Source organism: Eleutherodactylus coqui, chromosome 1 (assembly GCF_035609145.1).
Source record: "Eleutherodactylus coqui strain aEleCoq1 chromosome 1, aEleCoq1.hap1, whole genome shotgun sequence".
Lineage (NCBI taxonomy): Eukaryota > Metazoa > Chordata > Amphibia > Anura > Eleutherodactylidae > Eleutherodactylus > Eleutherodactylus coqui.
The window spans coordinates 358,744,061-358,769,717 of record NC_089837.1 but is presented as its reverse complement, the minus strand read 5'-3'; the positions used below and the strand labels follow the sequence as shown (position 1 = coordinate 358,769,717).

At 43.2% G+C, this 25,657-nt stretch overlaps 1 protein-coding gene across 2 annotated transcripts in view; it reads right to left on the bottom strand.

Moving 5' to 3' along the window:
• Nucleotides 1-1,581: 1,581 nt before the first annotated feature.
• UXS1 (UDP-glucuronate decarboxylase 1) overlaps nucleotides 1,582-25,657 on the bottom strand; it is a 53,245-nt gene continuing 29,169 nt past the window's right edge. For both annotated transcript variants that reach the window (XM_066577553.1, XM_066577557.1), the window contains exons 8-16: nucleotides 22,622-22,681; nucleotides 22,173-22,294; nucleotides 14,198-14,317; nucleotides 13,298-13,341; nucleotides 9,384-9,444; nucleotides 7,017-7,074; nucleotides 2,861-2,964; nucleotides 2,429-2,540; nucleotides 1,582-2,324 (exon numbers count right to left, since the gene is read on the bottom strand). In XM_066577553.1, the coding sequence (XP_066433650.1) occupies nucleotides 2,290-2,324; nucleotides 2,429-2,540; nucleotides 2,861-2,964; nucleotides 7,017-7,074; nucleotides 9,384-9,444; nucleotides 13,298-13,341; nucleotides 14,198-14,317; nucleotides 22,173-22,294; nucleotides 22,622-22,681 (716 nt within the window). In that variant the 3' untranslated portion in view covers nucleotides 1,582-2,289. The remainder of the gene's footprint in view (nucleotides 2,325-2,428; nucleotides 2,541-2,860; nucleotides 2,965-7,016; nucleotides 7,075-9,383; nucleotides 9,445-13,297; nucleotides 13,342-14,197; nucleotides 14,318-22,172; nucleotides 22,295-22,621; nucleotides 22,682-25,657) is intronic.

The following is a 25,657-nucleotide window of genomic DNA, read 5'->3' as shown; positions in this document are numbered from 1 at the left end:
AAGTTTCGGGATACTGCACGGATGCAATGAGGTGTGTGTGTGAGTGTGTAATGCTAGCAAGGCCACCCTATTTAGCTCACCAGGGATTCGGAGGCCCATTATTCCTTCCTAAGCACTCAGCCTTATAAAAGGGTGCAAGGCTAAGCCTTTCTACTATTTTAATCTAAATAGCTAGGCTGCCCTCTTCAACCCTGCCCTCCAATCACAAGTTGCTAGTTTGAGCAGTCTGCCTGCTGCTAGCCAGTAGAACACAAGCAGGTGCATAACTAGAAAATGTTGGGCCCCATAAGAGGTATTCTTACTTCGATGTTGCTGTATGAGGGCTTGTTTTTTACAGGAGGAGTTGTATTTTTCAGTGGTACTATTTAAACGTACCATATATTGTACTGAAAAACATTAGAAGTGGTGCTTCAAGATTATAGACATTTTAAGAGGCAAGTATACTCAAAAAAAGCTTGATCTGCTCAGTTTTTGATCCTCCTAGGCACTTCCTTAAATTCTAAAATTCTCCTTTGCTCCTTAAAAGACCCAACCAATTTTCACTTTTTCATACCCACCTTGCAAAAATTGTAGCTTTGCTTTTTTGTTGAGATGGCCACACGGGGGCTTGGTTTTCGCAAGTAGAGCTGGGGTGCCATTTAACGTACCAGAAAGTACCAAAAAAACTTAATTTTTAGGCGAGGTAAATTAATATGCAGCTGTGCCATTCAAAGTGTACTTTCATTTTCACAGTGCAGAAAAAGTGACATGTTGATTTTATTCTGCAGATCAGTATGATTGCAGCAATACAAACATTTACTTTTACCTCCTACTTCAAAAAATTAAAAAACAATTTTAGCATTGTGTTTTTTTCTTATGGCAATTACTGTACAGGATAAATTATGCCATTCAATTTTGGGCTTTTACAAAAAGGGGCAATAAAAAAAATATATATAAAATTCCCATGCGTATATATGGCAGATGTCGCAGAGTGGTTTAAGAAACACTGTGCCCTTCCTGGGGGATAATGCATGACACACGGATTCTTTATTTGGTCTTTGCTTATGTCATGCATAACAAATAGAGATGAGCGAACCTACTCGTTTCGAGTAATTACTCGATCGAGCACCGCGATTTTCGAGTACTTCAGTACTTGGGTGCAAAGATTCGGGGGGCGCCGGGGGCGTGACGGAGTGGGGGGGGGGGTAGCAGCAGGGAACAGGGGGGAGCCCTCTCCCTCTCCTTCTCCCCCCACTCCCCGCTGCAACCCCCCACTCACCCACGGGGCCCCCCGAATCTTTTCGCCCGAGTACGGAAGTACTCGAAAATCGCGGTACTTGGGCGAAAAAGGGGCGTGGACGAGTAGGCTCGCTCATCTCTAATAACAATCAAAATAAAAATCAAATAAAAATACTTAACTCAACTGGATCACTTCTAGTTCCCACTCATTTGACAGTGATGATTAGCAACTTCAAGGCGCCTTCTCTTACTACAGGTGAGCAATGATTGCACTACAGCAGACACAGTAGCAGTCCATTACTCACCAATTTTGATCATAAAAAGTGTTTGTATATATGCTACAAGAAGTACAAAGCAAAAAGGTAGATCATATTGTTCTTATTTTATTAAAATAGCATATTCAACCACCATAAACGGATAATACTTTATTTTCTTTATCCAAGAGTACACTTGACAACACAATTGTGATTCAAAATAATCTTATTTATAATAGCTGCTTCTAAATTCAAATGTACAGCCTTGTGAACATTGAGGAAAACAAAAGATAATGCTTAATAAAAAAAAACAAACCAACAAAAAACACAGCTTTCGCACATTTTCTCACACTCTTCAACCCCTTTATCGAGGGGCATCTAAATCGGCAGCATGTAAGAGTGCACCCTCTTAGCAAGGAAGGCTGCCACCATATAATGCATAGAATACATACCATATTTTTAAAGTACCCACCATATTTTTGTTTTAAACATATATAAATAAAGTTGGCATTCTTTGTTTCCACGTTAGCTTCTAAAAGAAACCAGTAATTTAAACCCGTTGTACTCGGCAGAGTCTGAAAAAAGACTAAAAGGTAATTCTTAGCTGGCCCCACCACCAGCAATAGGGCTGACCTGTCCTGAGACAGTCAAAAACAGTCACAGCAAGATATATAAAATGTGGAGTTTTTCCATGTTTTTCCTAGACTACTGTACATAGAAAGACAAATTTGGAAAAGTGCAAGGCAATGTTTGCAGTTCTCAATGTTATTAGGCACATCCATTCCTTTAAAGCAAGCTTCGAAGGGAAATTCCAGTTTTATTCTTCATGATACCCCCTCAGAAGTCTCTTTTCTTGTAAAAGAAACAAAGGGGAGAGGGAAAACAAAAATTACATCCTGTAAACCATCAAGATAGCCTCTCTTCTTTATGGAGTGTTCAGTTCTGCCGCGTTCTACCTTTTTTAATTCTTGCTGGTTTTGGCTTGGGTATATATTGGTTGTTTGCTTGATATTCAAGCTCTTTGCTAAAGTAGTGGATTGTTTTATTCAAGCCTTCTTCTAGTGGAACCTGAAAATAGAGAGGAACGCAAGAGAGATAATGTTACCGTAGCTTTCTGATCTTACACCAAAGGGTCAACTAGAACAATCTACCGGAAAAAAAAAATTACAGTATAACTTTACCCAGATCTTAGATTTTTCTTATTGAACATGAACTGGAGAAAATCATATGCCTTTACTTTGATAGGAAAGAAAATGCTTGACATACCTTAATTCAGATGTTGGCTGTTGGTAACACAACTGTTACTCCACCATTTACTTCTGATACCAAGTATAAACTGTATATACACATCTAACATACAACGTAAGTTTATGTCCCACTCTACATACCACAGGTTCCCATCCAAGTAATAGCTTGGCTTTCCTGATATCCGGTTTTCGCCTTTGTGGATCATCTTGAGCTTCTGAAAGAAACTGTATTTCTCCACCACTCCCTATAAAGAACGCACACCATTAAAGGAGTTTGTCCAGACACATCACACACACTTTACAAAAATACACAGAATGCTTTAACCCCTTCCAATCCACCGTCTGTCCTCTGAAGACATTATGATTTAAGGCTGTACAGCTCCGATATTGGAAGACATCTGCCAGGGTTCTCTTACTGTATATTGCCAGTCTCTCTGCTGTGGGAGCCTATCCAACGTGTCACCTCATGCAGTACTGGTTTTAGCCAGCAGATAGCGGCATTGTATGACGACAGAAAAAGAGTAAGCCCCCTAGGAAAACCAGGATAGAAATCGGATTGGAAAGGGTTAAAATAAAAAGTAACCAAAAAACTTTTCTGGATTGCCTGCTGGTCTCCCTTCTTCTTGGTCCCAGTCAAGACCGATATGTGACACTTGTAGCCAATGAATGAATACAATAATGACATGCTGCAGTGGTAAAATGTCTGCGTCAACAGGGACTAGGTATTAAACAGCTTGGCGGAAGACCTGGGAATCGTTAGAACAGTAGCAGTAGACCAGTCAAGTATTATTTTAACCCTTTCCAGTCCAATTTGTATCCTGGTTTTCCTAGAGGGCTTACCCTTTTTCTGCAGTTATACAACGGCGCTATATGCTGGCTAAAGCCAGTACTGCATGAGGTGACACGTTGGATAGGCTCCGCCAGCAGAGAGACTGGCAATATACAGTAAGAGAACCCCAACGGATGTCTTCCAAGATCGGAGCTGTACAGCCTTAAATCATACTGTCTTCAGAGGTGAGACAGTGGATTGGGAAGGGTTAAAACTCTTTGGGCCTCTTTCCCACGAGCGACAGCGATATCACTGCTACAAAATCACAGCTTTACCCCCTTGATTTTGTAGCGACAGCGATGTGTTTTCCTGTGGAAAATCACGCATCGCTGCTGCCCCCGATAAACTCGCATGATTTTATCGTGAGAGGGTGAAGCCCTACCACGAAACTAAGCCCGAGCTGTACCCCTAAGAGAGGGAGAAAAAAAGGGAATACTTACCTAGTAGGCTCGGTCTGGGTCCTCCCGCTGCTCCCTGGAGCTCCACTGTGCATCCTGCAGTCCTCATTCGCCCACAGAAGATCACTTACTGGTTGCCGGATTTATAAATTCCGGCTCCAGGAAGCGATGGCTCTGATTGGTTTATCCAGCGCTGTTCAGCCAATCAGAGCCATCACACTGGTTCATCCAGAACTGATCTTCTGTGGGTGAATGAGGACTGCAGGACTGAGGACCCGGGCCGAGCCTTTTAGGTAAGTATTCCTTTTTATTCATTTATATTTTTGGAGTGCAGCTAGGGCTTAGTTTCGGGGCATCGCATGAAAACCACGATTTCATGCAATGCAACAAAAACGAAGGCTCTATAGGAAAACATGAGCCTCAAAACGAAAACGAAAAAGAAAAAGAAAAAAAAAAAAAAGCAAATCGCAGCAATAGAGGATGCTGTGATTTCTTTTCCTTGCAAGATAGCATCAGAGAAAACTGCGCTAATGTGAGGGAACCCATTGGAAACCATGGGCTTCCCATACATGCGTTTTCTTGCGTTATCGCATCGCGGCAAAATCGTGCTATTTTGTCGCCCGTGTGAAAGCAGCTTTAAACGCATTTACGATTGTAGGATTCAAGAAAAGCCAAACTACAGTATAATAATGTCCAATGTTCAGAACAGATAACCAGGCAAAATATACCTACCTATGAAGTTTTAACACAAGAGACTTGTGGTAGGTCATTAATCATACCGGAAGAGGTCCAGCAATTGGGATGTTCGCAATGAGAGGTCCTGGTCTATTTTTTTGTTGATAAGTGGATACGTAAGAGCGGGGTCCATTTAAAGGGGTTATTCCAGAAACTAATTTAGGATGTCAGAACACACCAGCGTGTACATTTTACAACCCATCTAAAAGTATTCTCTTGTGAGCTAGTCATTGCTCAGTTATAGTGCCCCCTGTTGAATCTCCTTCCCCTTCAGTGCATCCTCAGCAGTAGTGAGGGATTCTTACTGGCTATGCAAGGATACTTGGTTTCTTATTTGCTTGTCAAATCATGAAATAAGGAAGCACAGTGGCATCCTCGGAGGCAGAGAACAATTGGTACCCGCACAGTAATTGCCATAGAAGTGAGGTGGACACTACTTTAGATACAGCCTAGAGGAAGGACACAGGATCGAAATCGCTGTTGGCTATGCTACCTGCCCACAAGCCTCCATGTCAGCCGTGGTGCTGACAAGATAGAACATGCAAAAGGGACAGTTTCACCCAAAAATACGGTTGAAGCATTTAAATGTGATATTTGGGTAGATGTGGGAGTAAAAACCTGCTGCATTTTTGCGCAAATATGAATATTGTGGCCAAAAAAAAAAATGCAACAAAGCCATAAATAAAATACACCCTTCATGAGTATTTCTAGCTTACACTAAGTGGAGCGCCAACTGATTCTCCTGCTATCAAAAGCATGTTAAATGCAAAAACGTTTTTTTTCTAATAAACAAAACTTAAAAAGGGTATCACATGACTGGAAATTACTTCACAATCACTTTGTACTTCCTGGTTGTTGATGACAGGACATGCGACTACTGCAGCCAATCGCTGGCTATAGCAGGTCACGGTACTGTTGTGTCTTGTCGACACTGGAAGTGGTTTGTGTCGACAAGTGTCAGGCTGCTTGACAGCCAGGTGACAACCCCAGTTCGTGATTGGGTGAAGTCACCCCTTCGCCGCTGATTGCCTGCAGTCACCCCTCGGCTGCTGTGCTTTCTGCTGGGCTGCTGGAAGTTGTCCCCGGCGGCTGCAGTGAGTGAGTCAGTTGGCATTGGGTCCTCCTCTCTCCCCTCGCGTCTCCAGCTATCTTTGGCCTCCCTAGGCTACCGTCTGTGAGGCTGGCGCCTTTGCCCTCTCGGGTCCTGCCACTCACACGCTATGCTGTGACTGCGCGGCTGGAGCTGCTCCTCCAGCGCCGCTGAAAGGGGGGCTGTTGTCTGCATGGCAGGACAGAGGACCACAACGGTGGTGGGGGGTTTAGAGGCTGCAGGGGGGAGGAGGTGAGGTGGGCAGCAAAGGTCCTAGCAGCGTGGGGACAGAGTTTTGCCTGGGATGGAGGGTTAGGTTAGTTTTAGTGTTAGGCTTAGATTATTAGCTGTAAATGCTTCCAGCTAATAATGTAATCCTAACACTTAAACTAACCCTAACCCTCCATCCCAGGCAAAACTCTGTCCCCACGCTGCTAGGACCTTGCAGCAGCCACCCAATTAGAAACGTATGGGTGTACACTGGGCGGATCGAGCCCATCACCACGTCTCCACCCACACTTGTGGTGGAGACATAATACAATAGTACCAGAGGTCACTGCTGTGGTCAGTGATTGGCTTAAGAAGTCACGTCGGTCAGCAGAAACCAGGAAGAACAGAGTTGTTGTGAAGCGATGTCAAGCTTTGGAAAAACCACTTTAAATATGAAAGCCAAGTTAACAGCATGCCATTAGGAGAATGGAGTAACTACAAGTCAGACAATAATATATCAGTAGTTCTCTAAGCTGCCTCCCAATGATCAAGAGAATCAGAAGGGAGAAAAGGTCTAGCGAGTTGACATTCATACACTGGTCTGCACAATTGTTAGCTTTCAGCCATATTACACACCTGAGGGTTGGGTCATAAGGTCAGGGGGAAACCTCCCACAAGCTCGCATAAATGATCTGCAAAAGCAGTGTGTAAAATGTCTTAAACTGACAGCTAGGACATCTGCAAATGACTCTGATGCATGTAAATCGGACTAACAGAACAAGTGTACAAAATGTATACTTCCACCAATGTCAATGTATTGACTAGAATTTCTGAGATATATGATATATTATATATATATTAATCAACACTTCAAATCCACACAGCAACTTCTGCACTTGAGCAGACATTGAAAACTACAGTGGTGATGAGCGTGTCCCCAATTCCATTCCCAGAGCTCTGTGTCCAATTATCCACCTCGTGATTACACATCTAATCAACAATTGGCAGGATTTCTCAAGGGGGTGCAGGACTCACCAACAAGGTGTTTAATTAATCGGGCAAATTCCAGGATGGTATGCTCTTCTGGGTTTCCCTGTGGAGGAGATGAAAGCAGATTACAACTTTAATTGCAAATTGTAATTATTAACTTCACCGCTCAAATGAATTTATGATTAACTTCAAACTTTATCCTGATTATATAGACTCTTATTTCACCTGGAAACATAAATAGTAACTGGACAAAGATACAAAATAATGACATTGTAGATGTCAGTGTGGGCCATACTGTGCTAGACTTACATATGCCTTTAAAAAGTTGGCACCTGCCTTCCACAATGATCCAACACTCATTCCATCTATTGAGTTGGTTCATAGCCCGCTTCCTATAAGCATTTAGGAGCACGCACCTGTCCCTATAATATGCTGTCCTTACATGAGGCAGAGCTTTCAGGTGACAGACGTACTAGAAATAGATCTTAACCCCTTACTGCTATAGACCATATATTTATGTCCTGCAGTGTCAGGTTATGTATGAAGAGAGATCACGCAGCGATCTCCCTTTATGCAACGCGGGCGCCGGCTGTTTCTTACAGCAGACACCCGACAGCAACAGCTCTATTAGCCGCGCAGCTGATCGGAGCTGCTAGCCCTTTAAATCCTGCTGTCAGTTCTGAGAGTGGCATTTAAATCCCCCAAATAATGTTCGGGCGTCCCGTATAGCCCACACGTGATATGATTGCAGGGAGCAGCGTGGGTATCATGGCAGCCGGGGGCTTTCTGAAAGGCCCCAGGGCTGTCTTAGCAGAATGCTTATCAAACCATGCCCTCTGGGTGGCTTGATAAAATGCCTGCCCGATCGCAATATGATATAATGCGATCAAAGCATCGCAAGTTATTGTCCCCTGTAGGGACTTAAAAAAAAAAGGGTAAAAATAGGATCAATAAGTTTTACTAATTATTAAAAAGAAAAAAACAAAAACATCCTTTTGCCATATTTATAAAACAAAAATACATATTTGGTATCACTGCGTCCATAAAATCCGATCTAAGTAACGTATTATTTACCGCGTACGATGAACGTCATAAGAAAAACAAATGCCAGAAATGCGCTTCTTTGGTCACCCTGTCTCCAAGTAAAAATGCAATAAAAAGCCGTCAAAAAGTTGTATGTATTTCAAAATGGTACCAACACTAACTAGAGGATGCCCCGCAAAAAATGAGCCCACGCACAGCTATATTGATGGAAAAATAAAAAAGTTATTGCGCTCAGAAGATGGCGGCAAAAAATATATATATATATATAAGTTTGGTATTGTAGTAATCATACTGACCCATAGAATAAAGTGATCATGTCTCTTTGTTGCAGTTTGTGTGCTGTAGAAAGACGACGCATTGAAAGATGGCGGAATGTCTTTTTTTTTTCCATTTTACTCCACTTACAATTTTTTAAAAGTTTTTCAGTACATTATGTAGTACCATTGAAAAATACAACACGCCCCGCAAAAAACAAGCCCTCATACAGCTACATCGATGGATAAAAATATACATACATATACATTTTATTTATTTAAAAAAAAAAAAAATAAAAATTATATAAAATATTTTTTTTAAGGGTGGGGAGAACCAAAAATGGAAGAAAAAAAAAAGGGTCCACATCATTAAAGGGGTTGTCTCGCGAAAGTAAGTGGGGTTAAGTACTTCTGTATGGCCATATTAATGCACTTTGTAATATACATCGTGCATTAATTATGAGCCATACAGAAGTTATTCACTTACCTGCTCTGTGGCTGGCGTCCCCGTCTCCATCTAATTTTGGTGTCTTCTTGCTTTTTTAGACGCGCTTGCGCAGATGGGTCTTCTCCCTTCGGCTCGGCTCGGCACCATCAGCCTTTTGGCTCTGCCCCCTTGTACGCGTAATCGCTTAGCTCCGCCTTCATCACATGTGCCGATTCCAGCCTCCTGATTGGCTGGAATCGGCACATGTGGCGGGGGCGGAGCTACGCGATGATGCGTACAAGGGGGCGGAGCCAAAACGCCGATGGTGCCGAGCCGAGCGGAGAAGACCCATCTGCGCAAGCGCGTCTAAAAAAGCAAGAAGACACCGAAATTAGACGGAGCCATGGAGACGGGGACGCCAGCAACGGAGCAGGTAAGTGAATAACTTCTGTATGGCTCATAATTAATGCATGATGTATATTACAAAGTGCATTAATATGGCCATACAGAAGTACTTAACCCCACTTGCTTTCGCGAGACAACCCCTTTAAGGGGTTAAAGGGGAAAAAAAAGGTTTCAAATGATTAGAATTTTAAATAACTTACTTACTATTTATTAGCTTCATGGGATCCAGTTTCAGGTTAATATGTTACACAGTACAATGTGATCGCACAAAGGGACACTTACCAGGTTCACGGGACTGCTGACATTGCTGTTCATTAAAGCCACAAGCCCATTAACCAAGTCACTGGGAGAGAGAAGAACCAGTAGATTATTAGGTCATGTCCTCTGCAGGCTGGTGCCACTTTGGAGCTAGTGTTTCATTGCATAGTCTTGTTTAGTAAAACCAACCCTGGACACAATCACATAGCTATACATCTGCCCTCCGGCCGTCAGACAACTGCTTGGCAGGGACAAAAACAGGGACTGACGCACAAGAAAAGCAGAAGACAGAAAAGTCATCACCCAACTGCTGCCATTTCGCTGGTGCTTGGTTACCCACCCACCGGTCTTCACTTTTGGCTGCAGTGAGCCAGCAATGACTGCACTGGGGATTAGCTGTAGTGGTGAAAGTCCCACTATTGGGAAATCGTTACTGCGGCAGCAGAGAATTGGTGAAGGAGTTTTGTTTAAATGTCTGCTCACCATTTTGACATGGTATTGATGAAAAATGGGAAGCTTGAACAACACCTCTACAGCACCACCAATTAGACAGCAGCATTCATGCAAGTCAATGTCAGACCTTTTAACAAGCCTTGGAACAATGACTGGGATTATAAGCCAAAACCGGAGTTTTACTCAGAACGGAAAGAGAACCATTCACAGATGGACCATTTTGGGGGATTTGTCCCTCATTAGTGTGCAGTAGTTGCTACTTTCCATTTGCATAAAAGTTCCCGGAGGAGCATACATGGCCTTATAAGCCTCCTCACACAGTCTAGGTCAGGGTTTCCCCAACTCCAGTCCTCAGGAACCCCCACAGGTCATGTTTTCAGGATCTCCTATAGTAAGAACACCTGTGGCAATGTCTGAGGCACCAACAATAATTACAGCACCTGTGCAATACTGAGGAAATCCTGAAAACATGACCAGTTCGAGGGTGTGAAGACTGGAGTTGGGAAAGAGTGTTCTAAGTCAGTGTTCCTCAACTCCAGTCCTCATGCCTAACAGGTCATGTTTTCAAGATTTCCTCAGTTTTACACAGGTGATTGTACACAGGTAATTGTCGGTGCCTCAGACATTGCCACAGGTGTCAGTTCTATAGGATACCCTGAAAACATGGCCCGTTAGGGGTCCCTGAGGACTGGAGTTGAGAAACACTGTTCCAAGTGATCTCCCAAGGAGAAACTATACACTTCCTAACCCGGTATTGAAAAAACGTTTTCCGTTCTCAAGATAACTTACTTAAAAGAACAGACAATATTCTCACCACCCTTTTTCTGATCATGGAAAAACAGTTAAAAATATAGTTGCCTTGTCTTCAGTACCTGCCTAATATTACTACATAAGGAACAATGTCATGTTGGGCTGGAATGCAAGACACCCAGTCATAGTGAACACTGGCCTAGATTCTGTAAAGCTAAACAATCCTGCATTATTCTTTTACATGCAGAAGCTAAGCTGGAGATCTGAATCTGCACCCAGTGCAGTAAATCATTGCTGTCACCACCCCAGTCTTATAGAGCGATAGGAGAGGATGTAACATAGCGGGTCTAATAGTCTATTAATCATCCCAATGTTAAATAGGACACGGTGCTTCATATCATCCGCAGATACCCTTCAATACCAGCACTATCTTCCAGAACATTACTGTTACCCAAACAAGCTCCATGACACGTCATTCAGCAGCGATAATTTTATTCTAAGCAGAAGCTTTGTGTGCTAAAACTGTTAGCTTTATCTTATAGTGACAAGTTATATTTGCATAATTTTATAATATATATATATATATATATATATATATATATATATATATATATATATATATATACATATACATATATACACACACACACATATATATACACACACACACATATATATACACACACACACGCAAAAACTCGGCGTACGAGCCGGCTTGCAAGTCAAAAAACTCACAAGCTGAGGCTCGGGGGAGAGGTCGGTGATATACTCACCTGTCACCAGTGTTTCGCCCTTGCGATTGTCTGCGGCGCTGCCTGCAGGCTGTCGCTCCCGCCCCCATGTCGACACAGAGCATTGCTTTCTGGTAGCGGGGCTTGAATGCCCCGCCTCCAGCAAGCTGAGCTCTGATTGGTTAACTGCATACCACGTCAGCCAATGAAAGCCAGCGCTGGGTTAACCAATCACAGCCATTCAATGATGCAGTTAGCTTCTCTATTGAAATGCATTGGAACACATTAATGGTGTTTTAATGCATTTCAATGGCAAAAGTGCTTTGACATGCAAGTTTTTTTGGCTTAAGAGCTCCGTCTCGGAATGGATTAAACTCGTATGCCAAGGCACCACTGTATAATATTATATATAAATAATCTCTTATATCTATACCTCTCAGTTTTCATGGCCAGATTGTAATCGCTTAACTCTTTTTTGACATTTGAAATAAATACACATGTCAACAGTAGAGATGAGCGAGCATCACCCTTAGCGAGTATCTCCCGCTCGGAAGAAAAGCTTCGGCTGCCGGCGCGGGTGACCGGTGAGTTGCGGCGGTGAGCAGGGGGGGGAGAGATCTCCCCTCCGTTCCTCCCCGCCCGTCGCCAGCAGCCAAACCTTTTCTTCCGAGCGGGTAGATACTCTCTAAGGGCAATGCTCGATCGAGTAATTGCCCTTAGCGAGTAGGCTCACACATCTCTAGTCAACAGCATTATGGTGGGTATGAAAATCAACCACATCATCTCACATTTCAACTTCTGCAGTGGGACTAAAAGTAAAAAAAAAAAAAAAAAAGCCTTGAAAACACCACCTTGCAAACAAATCCTTAATGTGGTGCTCAGACAGGAGAACATCTTCTTATGGGTAGATTCGGCAACAAATTCAGAGCAAACTGGGTGAAATTTGTTGCAAAAAAATCATTATAGAGCTTGCTGTGGAAACTCTGTAGAGTGCTCTAAAATCTCCGCATATGGGTTTCTGCAGTCTGTATGGTGTTTTGGAAAACCCTATTCACTTGATTGAACTGTATTTTAGTGTGGATTTTCTGTGATCTAATCTGCAATATATACAGCGTGCATGAACTTGGTCAAATCTTTATTTACGCAAGACTGGTCAATCTACTTAGGTACCTACCATTTCCTACTTTTCCTTACTGTTCTCTTTAGAAAAATATGAACAGTTGTATATATAAAACAATGCTTCCACATTGTATTGCAATTCCATAAATTGGTCACTAGAGGGCAATAATTCCTGGGAATGGGCCCATAGATGCATTTATGAGATAGTCGGAATCAGCAATAATCAACAGTATGCTTAGAAGTAATTAAATGAATTCTATATGGCTTGAAACCGTTTCAATATATTTCCAGTTGATGGATAATGATATCTATAGATTTTTTTTTTTAATTACACACATACATGGAACTTTCTACTTCCTTACCTTTCACCCACTGTCTAGTACTTGGATTATGATTAGAGAGGAGCGAACGTACTCGTTTCGAGTAATTACTCGATCGAGCACTGCGATTTTCGAGTACTTCCGTACTCGGGTGAAAAGATTCGGGGGGCGGCGTGGCGGTGCGGGGGGTAGCAGCGGGGAACAGGGGGGAGCCCTCTCTCTCTCCCCCCCTCACTCCCCGCTGCAACCCCCCACTCACCCACGGCGCCCCCCGAATCTTTTCGCCCGAGTACGGAAGTACTCGAAAATCGCGGTACTCGGGTGAAAAAGGGGGGTGTGGCCGAGTACGCTCGCTCATCTCTAATTATGAACACACACACACACACACACACACACACACACACACACACACACACAGCCTTCTAAAGATGGGCAGTTTGCATTGTGTATATGATGAAACTCCAAAACTGTCACAGGAAATTTGGTCTACGTAAAAGGTGGTTTTTGAAAAGGTTTTTCTGCATTCTGAAATCATAGAAGTAGGGTATAGAGTAGAAAGGCCAACCTGACATATTGAAATGCTCTGGTCTGCGATCCTGATCCGTATACCTAAAACAACCAGTAAAAATAAATCAAGTTATGCAAGTTCAGAAATGAATATACATACAAATAAAAACAGTGCAGAAAGCAAAGCTCCATCTGGCAGACCCTTTACTGCCAATCCCCAATATAATGTTATATAGATTTCTGTAGTAGAACTGCAGAACCACCAGCATGCTCTGCAAAGTACATGCCCTTTTACGCGGGCCAGAAATCTCACGATTTTCATTTGCCTGAGCGAACATGCTGGTGATGTCATCTCACCGGCTCGTTCTCACTTGGGATGAGCGTTTAGACTGCATGCTTCTTGTTGAAGATCAGCGTTTAAACGGTACAATAGGTGAACGAGCCGGGGCTGATTGTTATATTGGCTAAAATGGAATGACGAACAAAAAGCGCACGATTAATGATCAGTTTGACCGATTTTCTGAATGAGAATTGTTCAGTCCAAACGCAGTAAAGGACTCTTTCACAAGTGTGCTTTCAGCGCAGAATAGGTGCGCGGAAAAAAAAGCGCTTCTAAAAGAACTAATGGTTTCCTATAAAAACGATTGCTTGAAGGAATTTTAGATGCACAAAATACTCACATCTTCCAAAGATAGGACATGCGTGGCTACAATGCCCGCATCTAAGGTCTGTCTGCATTAAAAAGATAGAACCTGACCCATCTATGGTGTGTGATGTGCAGGAGTTTCCATAGACTCCTGTGTGTAATATACAGACTACAATCTCAGTAAAAGTTTTGGTAAAGACAATTGGATACGAGGCCATCATTTAAAAAAAAAAAAAAAAGGAAAGGCCAACCCACTAGGCTTTAATTCAGCCCAATAATGGATGTAGAGAAAGCATGCGATTTTATACTTACAGTTAGAGGCTCTCCCTGTAGGGCCTGCAGTACAAAGTTACTGACAACTCTTCCATCATTCATGTGCATACGTGGCCCAAACGTATTAAATATCCGAGCCACTCGGACCTCCACACCTTCCTGCCAACAAGATCACCAGTTTATTCACAAGCAGACTGACATTTACCATCAGTTATAACAGCACAACCATCAGTAATAGGGTTTATACTAGAATTTCTCTGCACCCTAAACCATCCAGATATTAGCCATAACAACTTGGCTTACATAACGAATGGGAAAGTCAAAGTAAAAAAAGTGGGGGGAAAAAAAATTTACATGCAGGAAGACGAATTCCTAAAATAAGTAAGCCAAAACTGTGAAAGTTGGAAACCGTATGTTTGGTGGGGATTTTTTTGGGAGTTTTTTAACTGAATGGCTTTTTTTTCCCGACACACCTCATTCTCCGAGTTGGTGTTTAACCCCTTAGTGACCAAGCCTGTTTGCGCCTTAATGACCAGGCCAAATTTTGCAAATCTGACATGTGTCACTTTAACATGGAAAAACACCAGAAAGGTTTTGCATATCCAAGCGATTCTGACATTGTTTTTTCGCCACATGTTGTGCTTCATTTAGGCGGAAAAAATAGACCGATAGAAATTGTGTTTATTTATTAAAAGCGCCAAAATTGGGAAAATTTTGAAAAAATCGTCATTTTTTCACATTTCCAACTGCAATATCTTAAATATGTGCAAACATAATATAGAAATTTTTGCTAAGATTTATATTTCCACCCGTTTACTTTATTTTGGGCGCACATTGGAAAAACTTTCGTTTTTTTTTAACTATTTAGGAGACGTACAAATTTAACATTACTTTTTAGCATTTTGAGGAACACTTTGTTTTCCTATACCAAGCCGAGATTGGAAAGGCTCATGAGTGTCAGAATAATAGATACCCCCCCAAATGACCTCATTTTAAAAACTACACCCCTTAATGTATTCACTGAGGGGTGTCATGAGTATTTTGACCCCACAGTTTTTTTTCAGGAATTAATTCAATTTAGAGGAGAAAAAGTAAAATTTCATATTTTTGCAAATCTGTCATTTTAAAGACATAATTTTTTCCTATAGTTTACATGAAAATCAGGATTTACACCCCAAAATGGATACCCCTATTTCTGCCGTGTTCAGAAATATACCCATTGTGGCCCTATTGTTATATCTGAGTCCACAACGGGGCCCAAAATGAAAGGAGTAGTCAGTGTCTTTCAAAACAGAAATTTTGCTTGAAGTCCTTTTAGGCCCCATAGCACACATGTAGAGTTCTTGAGCGCCCAAAACCATAGAAAACCCCCACAAATGACCCCATTTTGAAAACTAGACCCCTTAAGGAATTTATCTAGGGGTGTACTGCATATTTTGACCCCACAGTTTTTGAATGAATTCAAACCAAGCAAAAGGAAAAAATTGTGATTTTCGTTTTTTCGGCAATTCTGTCATTTTAAAAACAGCTTTTTTTGTACAGCACACATATGAAGGAAGACTTGCACCCAAAAATGGATACCCCTGTTTGTCCCGTGTTCAGAGACATACCCATTGTGGCCCTAATCTTATGTCTGGATACACAACGGAGCCCAAAATGAAAGGAGCGACCGGTGGCTTTCGGAACACAAATTTTGCTTGAAGTCCTTTTAGGCCCCATTGCACACTTGTAGAGTTCTTGAGCGCCCAAAACCATAGAGAACCCCCACAAATGACCCCATTTTGAAAACTAGACTCCTTAACGAATTTATCTAAGGGTGTACTGCGCATTTTGACCCCACAGTTTTTGAATAAATTCAAGCAAAGCAAAAGGAAAAAATTAGGATTTTTGTTTTTTTGGCAATTCTGTCATTTTAAAAACAGCTTTTTTTGTACAGCACACATATGAAGGAAGACTTACACCCCAAAATGGATACCCCTGTTTGTGCTGTTTTCAGAAATATACCCATTGTGGCCCTAATCTTATTTCCGCATGCACAACGGGGCCCAAAATAAAAGGAGTAATCGGTGGCTTTCAGAACATAGATTTTGCTTGAAGTCCTTTTAGGCCCCATTGCCCACTTGTAGAGTTCTTGAGCGCCCAAAACCATATAGAACCCCCACAAATGACCCCATTTTGAAAACTAGACCCCTTAACGAATTTATCTAGGGATGTACTGCATATTTTGACCCCACAGTTTTTGAATAAATTTAAGCAAAGCAAAAGGAAAAAAATAGGATTTTCATTTTTTGGGCTATTGTGTCAATTTAAAAACAGTTTTTTTTGTACAGCACACATATAAATGAAGGCTTTCACCCCAAAATGGATACCCCTGTTTGTCCCGTGTTCAGAAACATACCCATTGTGGCCCTAATAGACTTACAGGACCCATGGCTAGGCCTACAATGAAAGGAATACCCGTTGGATTTCAGGGTACAGCTGAATAAATTCCAGGCCCCATTGCCCACTTATAGAGCCATTGAGCGGCCAAAACTATAAAGAACCCCCTCAAATGACCCCATTTTGAAAACTAGACCCCTTAACGAATTCATCTAGGGGTGTACTGCGTATTTTGACCCCACAGTATTTGAATGAATCTAAGCAAAGCAGAAGGAAAAAGTTACGATTTTCAATTTTTTTGGCAATTTTTTCAATTTAAAAACAGTTTTTTTGTACAGTGCACATAGGAATGAAGACGTTCACCCCAAAATGGATACCCCCGTTTGTCCCGAGTTCAGAAACATACCCATTGTGGCCCTAATCTACTTACAGGACGCATGGCAAGGCCTATAAAGGACGGAACACCTGTTGGATTTTAGGGCACAACTGAATAAATTCCAGGCCCCATTGCTTATTTGTACAGAATAAAGATTGACTCCCTAAAAATCCCCCCCCTCCCCCTCAGCGCCCTTTTTGGCGTTCGCAAATCTTAGATAAAAGTAAAAATGTGAACTGTGTAGTATTTCCGAAGACAGGGGTAATTACGGAGGCTGGTTGAATGGGCCCATGGGGCAATAAAACCGGGTATCCCCCCCCTCCTCTCATGCTTTTTGGGGGTATTTCATGACCTCAGTGGCGGGTATGGGGTGTAAAAAGTGGCGTTCCGTGAGTCTCCGTAAGCTTGATGAGGTGCGGCGGTCTCACACAGAAGGCGCTCAACAAGGTGCTCCTGGAACTGCAGGAAAGCGAGCGTTCCCGGGGCTTCTTGTAAAATACGTATCACAGGTAGCGGTCTGAATAACGCCGGGCTCACGCGGGTGCAGGCGGAATCCGCTTGCGGAGGCCCACAGCGGATCCCATCTGTGAGCCCGGCTGTGACCCTGCGTACGGCTGCGTAATGTACTGCGCATAACTGCCTACTCACACAGGCGGTCATGCACAGTACACCTTTGTTTGTATTTCCCGCACCATCGCTTAGCGATGACGCGGGTACCCGCAGCCCGTATACAATGTAGTTGCGTATGGGCTGCGGGTATATCCACGACCATGGAGCACAATGGGCTCTATGTTGCCGATATCCGCAGTAAAATAGAACCTGCTGCGTTCTCTTTTCTGCGAGTGGATAACACAATTCTGACCCGCTAATGTGAGCGGAATTGTGTAATCCAATGCGATTGATCTGCGTATTACCGCGGATCAGACGCATGCGGAATCCGTCATTCCTATCCGGTCATGTGAGACCGGCCTAAGGTAGATCGCTACCTTTTTATCACGTGACCGGGGACCGCTCAACGAGGCCCCTGGTCACTGCTCCAGGCTCTCTGTGACCGTTGGTCGCTGGGAGCAAGGAGATTTTAAATTTCCTGGGCTCCCTGACTCCTGCGCATGTGTCCGGCTTTTTGCCGGCAATCGCATGTGCAGAATCCTGGAAGGTCCACGGAGGAAGATCGCGTCGGGATTCAAATACGGAGGCCTCCGGTAAAAAGATTCATCTCCTCTCACCGATCGCATCAGTGAGGGGAGATGAAACTTCAAATTTTTTTTTTAACTTTTACGTGATCGCCATTATTGGATAATGGCGAACACGTGACCAGGAACCGCTCACCGCGGACCCCCATTAAATCTCCATGCTCTTGGCTACGTTTTGTAGCCAGGAGCAGGGAGAATTTAAATTATCCTGGCAATCCACAGCTTTTGCGCATGCGCCCGCCATTTTGGCGACGGGCGCGTGTGCAGAAGCTGTGGTAAGGTCCGCGGATAAATCTGGGGGCCTTAGGTACGTACTTTCATCCTCCCTCACGGATATGATCCATGAGGGGAGATGAAATGTACGCTTTTTAAACTTTTAAAAACTTTTTTTTACTTTTTTTTTTTTTTACTTTTTTACACTTTTTTCTCACTTTACATGATCACTGTCATCCATTGGATGACAGTGATCATGTCCCCGGTATAATCTCTCTGCTCCCAGCTACACATGGCAGCCAGAAGCAGAGGGATTTTAAATTTCCCGGGGCTCGAGCCCGTCTGTTCACGCGCCCGATGTCAATCATCGGGCGCGCATGCGCAGACGGGGATTCGGGTCCCGGGACATCGGGACACCGCTGAGGACTGGGGGTGAGTATTTTCACCTCCCCTCATGGATCCGATCCATGAGGGGAGGTGAAACTGACTTTTTTTAAACTTTTTTTTAACTTTTTCGCGATCGCCGCTAACCATTGGATAACGGCGATCGCGGTACCGGGGACCGCTCACCGCAGTCCCCGCTGACATCTCCTGCCTCCCGGCTACCTACAGGAGCCGGGAGCCAGGAGATTTTAAATCTCCCGCGCCGCCGGGCCTTCTGCGCATGCGGCTGACGTAATGCCGCCTGGCGCGCATGCGCAGAAGACCGGCTTCGGGCCCCGGAGCGGCAGGAGAGCGGGGAGCAGCGTGCCAGACCTGGGTGAGTAATTTCAGCTGCTCCGATGGATCCGATCCATCAGAGCAGCTGAATCTTTAACTTTTATGTACGTTTATTTACTTTTTTTGCGATCGGCGCTATCCATTGCATAGCGCCGATCGCAATGCCGGGGGGGGCTCCGAACAGCCCGGGATGACAGCTCCATGCTGTCAGCTACCTGCGGACACCGACAGCATGGAGCTGTCACGTCCACAGCCCGAGGGGCACTATTCTCTGCAGGAAGCATGTTTTTACGTCCTCAGAGAATAGAGCCCACTTCGGGAGGACGTAAAAACACTATGGGCTGGTCGTTAAGGGGTTAAGAATGATCGTAAACATAAATAAATAAATAAAACTGCAGTAAAACCCGCCACTGCCCTAGCGACTTAGGCCGTTTTCACATGGCCAAGAAAGTCGCGTGAGACACACAAATAGTGCACGAATATGAACCCCATTCTTTTGAATGGGGTGATACATGAGCCATCTTTCTTGTGCGTGGCATCGCGATGTAGTAAACAAATCGCAGCATGTCTTATCCTTGTGCGTGCCCTCGCATCTCCCATTGTTTTCAATAGGGCCGTCGGCAGCATCGCGCCTTGGGCTAGGTGCACATGATGCAAGGGCAATGTGAGGCAGTTTTGAACGCCTCACATCCACGGGGAAATCGCATGTCTAGAACACGGGGCAGATTTACTAAATTGTGCAAGAAAACTGTCTTATACTATTTGCATCATAGTCGTCATGTTTTTAGTTACTTCTTATAACTCGTCCTCCGGCCCTATTGAAAGCGACGGGCGATATCGCAGGAAGATAAGACACGTTGCGATAGGTTTCCCGCATCGCGGTGCCATGCAGGAAAACCTCGCTCATGTGTATGACCCCATTCAAAAAAATGGGGTTCATATTTGTGCTTCTTGCAATGCACAAATCTTGCACGATTTTTATCGCCTGTGTGAAACCACCTAAATTAATCACTCAGCAGGGTCATTGTGATAAATCTCATGCATATAAAGACAGTCTAGTCCAAGTTTGCACTGTCTAATTAGACAGTATTATGCGATCCGCACCACTATGCGGTCTGCTGAATACCTGTCACACATATCCAGAAACTATTAGGCATTGTAGGGAATGAGTGAAAGTTTGGGGATGTAGAACCGTAGCTGGAATGGTGAATCACTCCTTATTAAGCCATTGAGAGTGCCGATAAGTACAAAAATGTTATATCATGTAACACCTGCTCAAATGTGTTTAAAAATGGGGAAAAAATTAAAAAATTTTACAGTTGGGTAATGACCTCAAGTACTGTGGTGTGAAGAGGAGGACATGCTGCTAGTGTTAATAGAACAACGGACGCCAACCCGGAACTCATCATCATGTGCATTAAGATCATAAGAGGCAAAACCCCAACTTCTGAGACTGAACTTTGGAGGTTTTTACATCAAACATGCGAAGTATTAGAACAGGTCTCTTTGAAATGTAGACAGCAAGTGTCCCAAAAGGAATGGAAGCTGCATGAGGTGAAGAGAAAACTCACTAATAAAAATATCAGCTGCCTAAAGGCTTTTCTGATTACATTTTTCTGACAAGTCCCACTCTCCCGGGAGATAAGCCAACAATAAGGCAGGTTGCGAGAGGTCACAGCACCACTTGAAGCCTGTCAGTAGCCGGCGGCTCTCTGCAGTTGACTGTGTACAGTTAACACCACCCGTAGGGAGAGTTCTTCAAAGAACCCATTATTGTAGATTGGATCACAAATTGAGGAGAAACTAGAAATATTACATTTCAAAGCAAATCCCAAAAAGGTACTTTAAGCACAAGAGAAAACACTTTAAGTCTCTTATGCTTTTATGTGGAAATTGGAAGCTTTTAACTATTGCAATTTGAAAAAAGTTTAAAAAAAGGGGAGAAAAAAAAAAAAAAGCAAAAAAGTCTCCATAGAAACTGTAAAAAAAAATACAATGAAAAAAAAAAACAAAACATGTTTTGCTTTCAATTTGATCCAGTCTGATTGCAGTTAGAGTGCCTTAACCTTTGGCTTTCACTAGGGCATGCCGGTTTGAACAGTGGATTAAACTTTTCCTTAGATAACCTGGTGTATTAACTTTTAATTTGCAGACAAGTGCATGAGGAAATAATAGCATCCAGACCATTTAGGGGTGCGACCACATGTTGCAAAAGAAATGCAGGTTGGAGTTACAGTACAGTTCCAGCAGGAAATCCGCAGCGTTTTTTCCCCTATCTACACAGGAACAGGATTTGCTTTAATCCCACTCACTTTCATAGTAATAGTCTTCCCACAGCATTTCCGCAACATGTGAATGAGCCCCTAAGGTGGTACCTCAATCAAACCAGTCTATATAGTGAATTTCCCATGAAAAATAGCTGGAAAGTTTTCCTCTGCAGAAATTTTTTGAAATTATAATAAAAAAAGATTCCCAAAAAATAAGTTGTCCCAGGATGCAATCTGTGTGGGAAATCCAGCGACAGGTGTTCAATTCACATGCAGCACCAATTCAGGGTCTTCCAGAGGGAGAAACTCTGCTTGCAGCAGAGGGTCTGCCTACTATTAACTTAGATCTCCCTAAGGTTGGGTTCCCATGGGACGGAAATCTCACGGACACTCTGCGAGTCTTCCACAGCGGAAAGGCTGTTTTAGAACCTGCACCCAATTGAAGCGACCTTTCAGCCGGTCTTCCGCTGCGGAAATCTATCCTCATAAAGAGGAGAGAGTCAACAGCTGAAACGGCGCCAAAATTGATATGTCCCAGATTTGAATTTTGCGCTGCACGTCGAAAGCGAACTGTCGGCAGCATGTGAATGAGATTTTTGCAAATCTCGTCCACTTTGCTATTTAGTCTCAGGCAATTCAAGCCTTACTACGGCCCCATAAACACATGAGCTTGAGGAAAACTGGCAGAAAAATGCTCTGAATAGGCGATTATTCAGCCATCTATGTAATACCCCTATAGGCATATATGCATACAATTTTTTTCTTTGTATGGCAGACATACCAGTACAAAATGATATTAGCAACAGTAAATAAAAAACAAACAAGTGAGATCTATTCAAAACTACACTGCATATAGCACAACCAACCTGTTTCATATACGCATAGCACATAGTCTCTGCTACGCGCTTCCCCTCATCATAACAAGCTCGGGGGCCAATCGGATTCACATGTCCCCAGTAGTCTTCATTTTGAGGGTGTACTTCTGGGTCTGATGATGCAAATAAAAAAGGTTCAACTTACTAAGTTTCTCAAAGTAAAAACATATGATCAAAAAGAAATAAGTGCAAAACTAGGTGGTGCTCCTTAAATGTAATCGTTACATCAAAATTACATAAAAAGGACCAAAGATGACAGAAACCAAAGCATTACATCATTTCTTAGTCTTGACACCAGGAACAATTGTGGTAAAGGAAGGCGAGACGCAGGAACAATGTTGCAAGCCATGTCAAGTGTAAACCTCTTCTAGCAATATGCTTGCTAATGCAATACAGCTACAGCGATATTCTAATATAATCTCCCAATATTACAACGTTACCTCCATAGACTTCTGAAGTGGATGCCAGTAGTAACCGAGCTCCAACACGCTTTGCTAATCCTAGAGAAGACAAGAATATAAGGAACAAGAGGAAATTGCTTTTAGAGAATTAAAGGATTTGCCCAATCTTAGCTTAACCAAGGTGAGAATATATTTACATTAAACCAATGGACACATTGTGCTACTTTATAAATTTACCTTGTGAATCAATGTATCACTTTCAGGATCTCTGCTTCCCACCAGTGAATGAAAGCACTCTCATTTACATTTAGAGACTGAAAACCTCTCCTGACATCTCTGATCATAGATGAGGGATTATTACAGCCAGTTGAAATAAACCCACAAGCTTTTTTCTGACCTGAAGTCTTACAAGTCGTAAACTATGGTGCATGCCCCAATGGCAAAGTCACTTTGCAACTTTTCGCGGTTTCACAATTCTCTCGCCAAGAATTAGGTGGGCTAACTACAGGCCACTAGATTTACTATAATTTACAGCGACTATTAGCCCAAATCTACACCTGCTGGCAGAAGTGACATGTCTCTCCCGGTTTGTGTATAGGGAAACATATAGGCGATCTGGGTGGGGAGACAAGGTCCTATTCTGAGTGCATGTTCGAAGTATTCTAAAACATCGCAGAGTTCCAGAACAAAGCATACGTAGCTGCAATATCCCTACATGTCCCGAGTTCATGCTACCCATGGCTTATGCAGTATGAACTCTGTGACAGGTTCTCTTTCACATATTAAAAGTATAATTGTCAAAAAAATAAATCTTTATTAAAGAGCAGGAAAGGTAACACTTTTTTCACTATGTATTTAATAGATTTGGGATGTTTTTAGTAGAAAAGCTCTTAAAATACTGCCACATTCAGCGAACGACCGAACACTAGCAGCAGGATATCGCGCATGCGCACTAAAGCAGGCTGCTGAGAATTCGGCATTGCCTGATAGGCTGTGAACGTTTCATCACTCGTAGCATTTACTGCCCTACAGGAAGTGAGCTGCAGCTAATGAATGCTCCAAAACAGGAAGAAGAGGAACCGGCCTGCTGGAGATGACGTGACCTGGGGGACTGGAGGAGCCAGGAGAAGACCAGTGAGGAGAATGTGTGGTAAAAAGACTGACGGGGGAGGAATCGGTAAGTCTTGATTTTTTTTTCTAATGACAAAACTCCTTTAGGGAAAATAGGCATCCTGCTACTTAGTGGACAAGGGCTACCGAGTACAAGGATGACTGCTTTCGTATGCCTGCACTCCGCCACGCTACTGCAGGCAGAGATCAAACATTAGTATAGTTTTCTAGAAGAGGACCTGTCATTTCCTCATGTCAGTAGGGTTGGTGCGTAGCTTTACAGCAGCAGCCGCAGTCCCATTAGCTTAATTGAGCTCTCTTGTTTATACCAACCCTTGTTTCCCATACATCTCAGATTTGGCTCATGCTGCTGTGAATGTATCTAGTGGGCAGTCCTCACTATTCATGGGGGACATCAAACTTCGTTGACAAACAGTGGGGACCGCCAACTTGACACATTCACAATGCTTTGAACAGGCTCTAAAAACAGCGAGCATGGGGTAACTAGCGAATATAAACAAAAGACAGACATCAATAGAAAAGAGGTCCAAGTAAAATGACTTTCCCCAAGTTACATTTTACATAGACCTTATAGCCTGGTGTCCTACTACCCTGAATTAGGTCCAAAAGAGAGGTATCCGTTAGTGTTCAAACCCATCCAACAGCATAGTCATCTGGATGACCAACCATTACTCAGACGCCTCTGCACTATGCCAGTCATTGCATTGACTGCCCATCCACTGCAGAACTAAATTTAAACTCCTCATCCCCAAAGCTGTCCATGGCACCGCGCCAGTGTACATCACTTCCCTCCTGCACGTACACCACCCAGCCCGCTCACTCCGATCCGCTAACACACTCAGACTAAACACCCCTGTAATACAAACCTTACATGCTCGCCTACAGGACTTCACCAGAGCAGCACCCATCCTCTGGAACACTACCCCAGAACATCCGGATAATTCCTAATGCACAAAATTTCAGGCACGCCTTAAAAACCTCTTTAGGGAGGCATACCAAATCTCCTGATCTAGTCCCCCTGCCCTTCCCTATGATCCCCACACCTTCCACCCTGCCTATCACATATGACCTCTATCCCTGCACCTCCTTATCGCCCCACCCAGTTTGTTTCAAACTGATTACATATCACATGTAATTGTTATATTATCTGTGTTATTCTGCAGAGTTTTCAAGCACGGGAGAAGTTGGCGCTATACAAATAAAGATTATTATCATTATTATGACCATTGTGGATGAGCCCACATATCTTGATCAAAATATTTGCTAAGAACCGTGCTTTTTTATGTGGTTAGTATATTCACAAGAGGCATGCAAATTTATTCAGATATTAACCCTTTCCAACCAATTTTTGGATTCCGGGTTTCCTAGAGGGCTTGCGGGTCTGCCATTATACAACGCCACCACCTGCTGGCTAAAGCCAGTAACTACATGGTGGGATGCGTTGGGAGAGCCGCGGGCAACAGAACACTGTAAGCATATCCTGTCGGACGTCTTACGACATCGAAGCGGAAAAGGCTTTAGTGATCATGCCGGAAGATGACCAGCAGTGGACCTGAAAGGGTTAATTGTGCATGAGTGCTGTTGCCATGTGTTTCTGCTATCACAGGAGTCAGTGAGGCTGCAGCTGTAAAGCTACACAGCCGAACCCACTGATATGCAGACATGACAGGTCTTCTTTAATGGGGTTTTCTGGGACTACACTATTTATGACATATCCTCAGAATAGGTTGTCCATTGATTTGCAGGGGGTCGGCGACTCAGGATACTTGTCAAAGTGCTGAAGAGGTTGCAGCGCTTGGGTGAGTGATGTTGTCACTTCAGTCCATAACAGGCACAGAAATGTACATTGCATAGCCGCTGTGCCTAGTACTGCAGTTCAATCTCATACACTTGAATGGGACTAAGCTGCTCTCAATATTTGTGGCTGTGATGAACGTGATGACA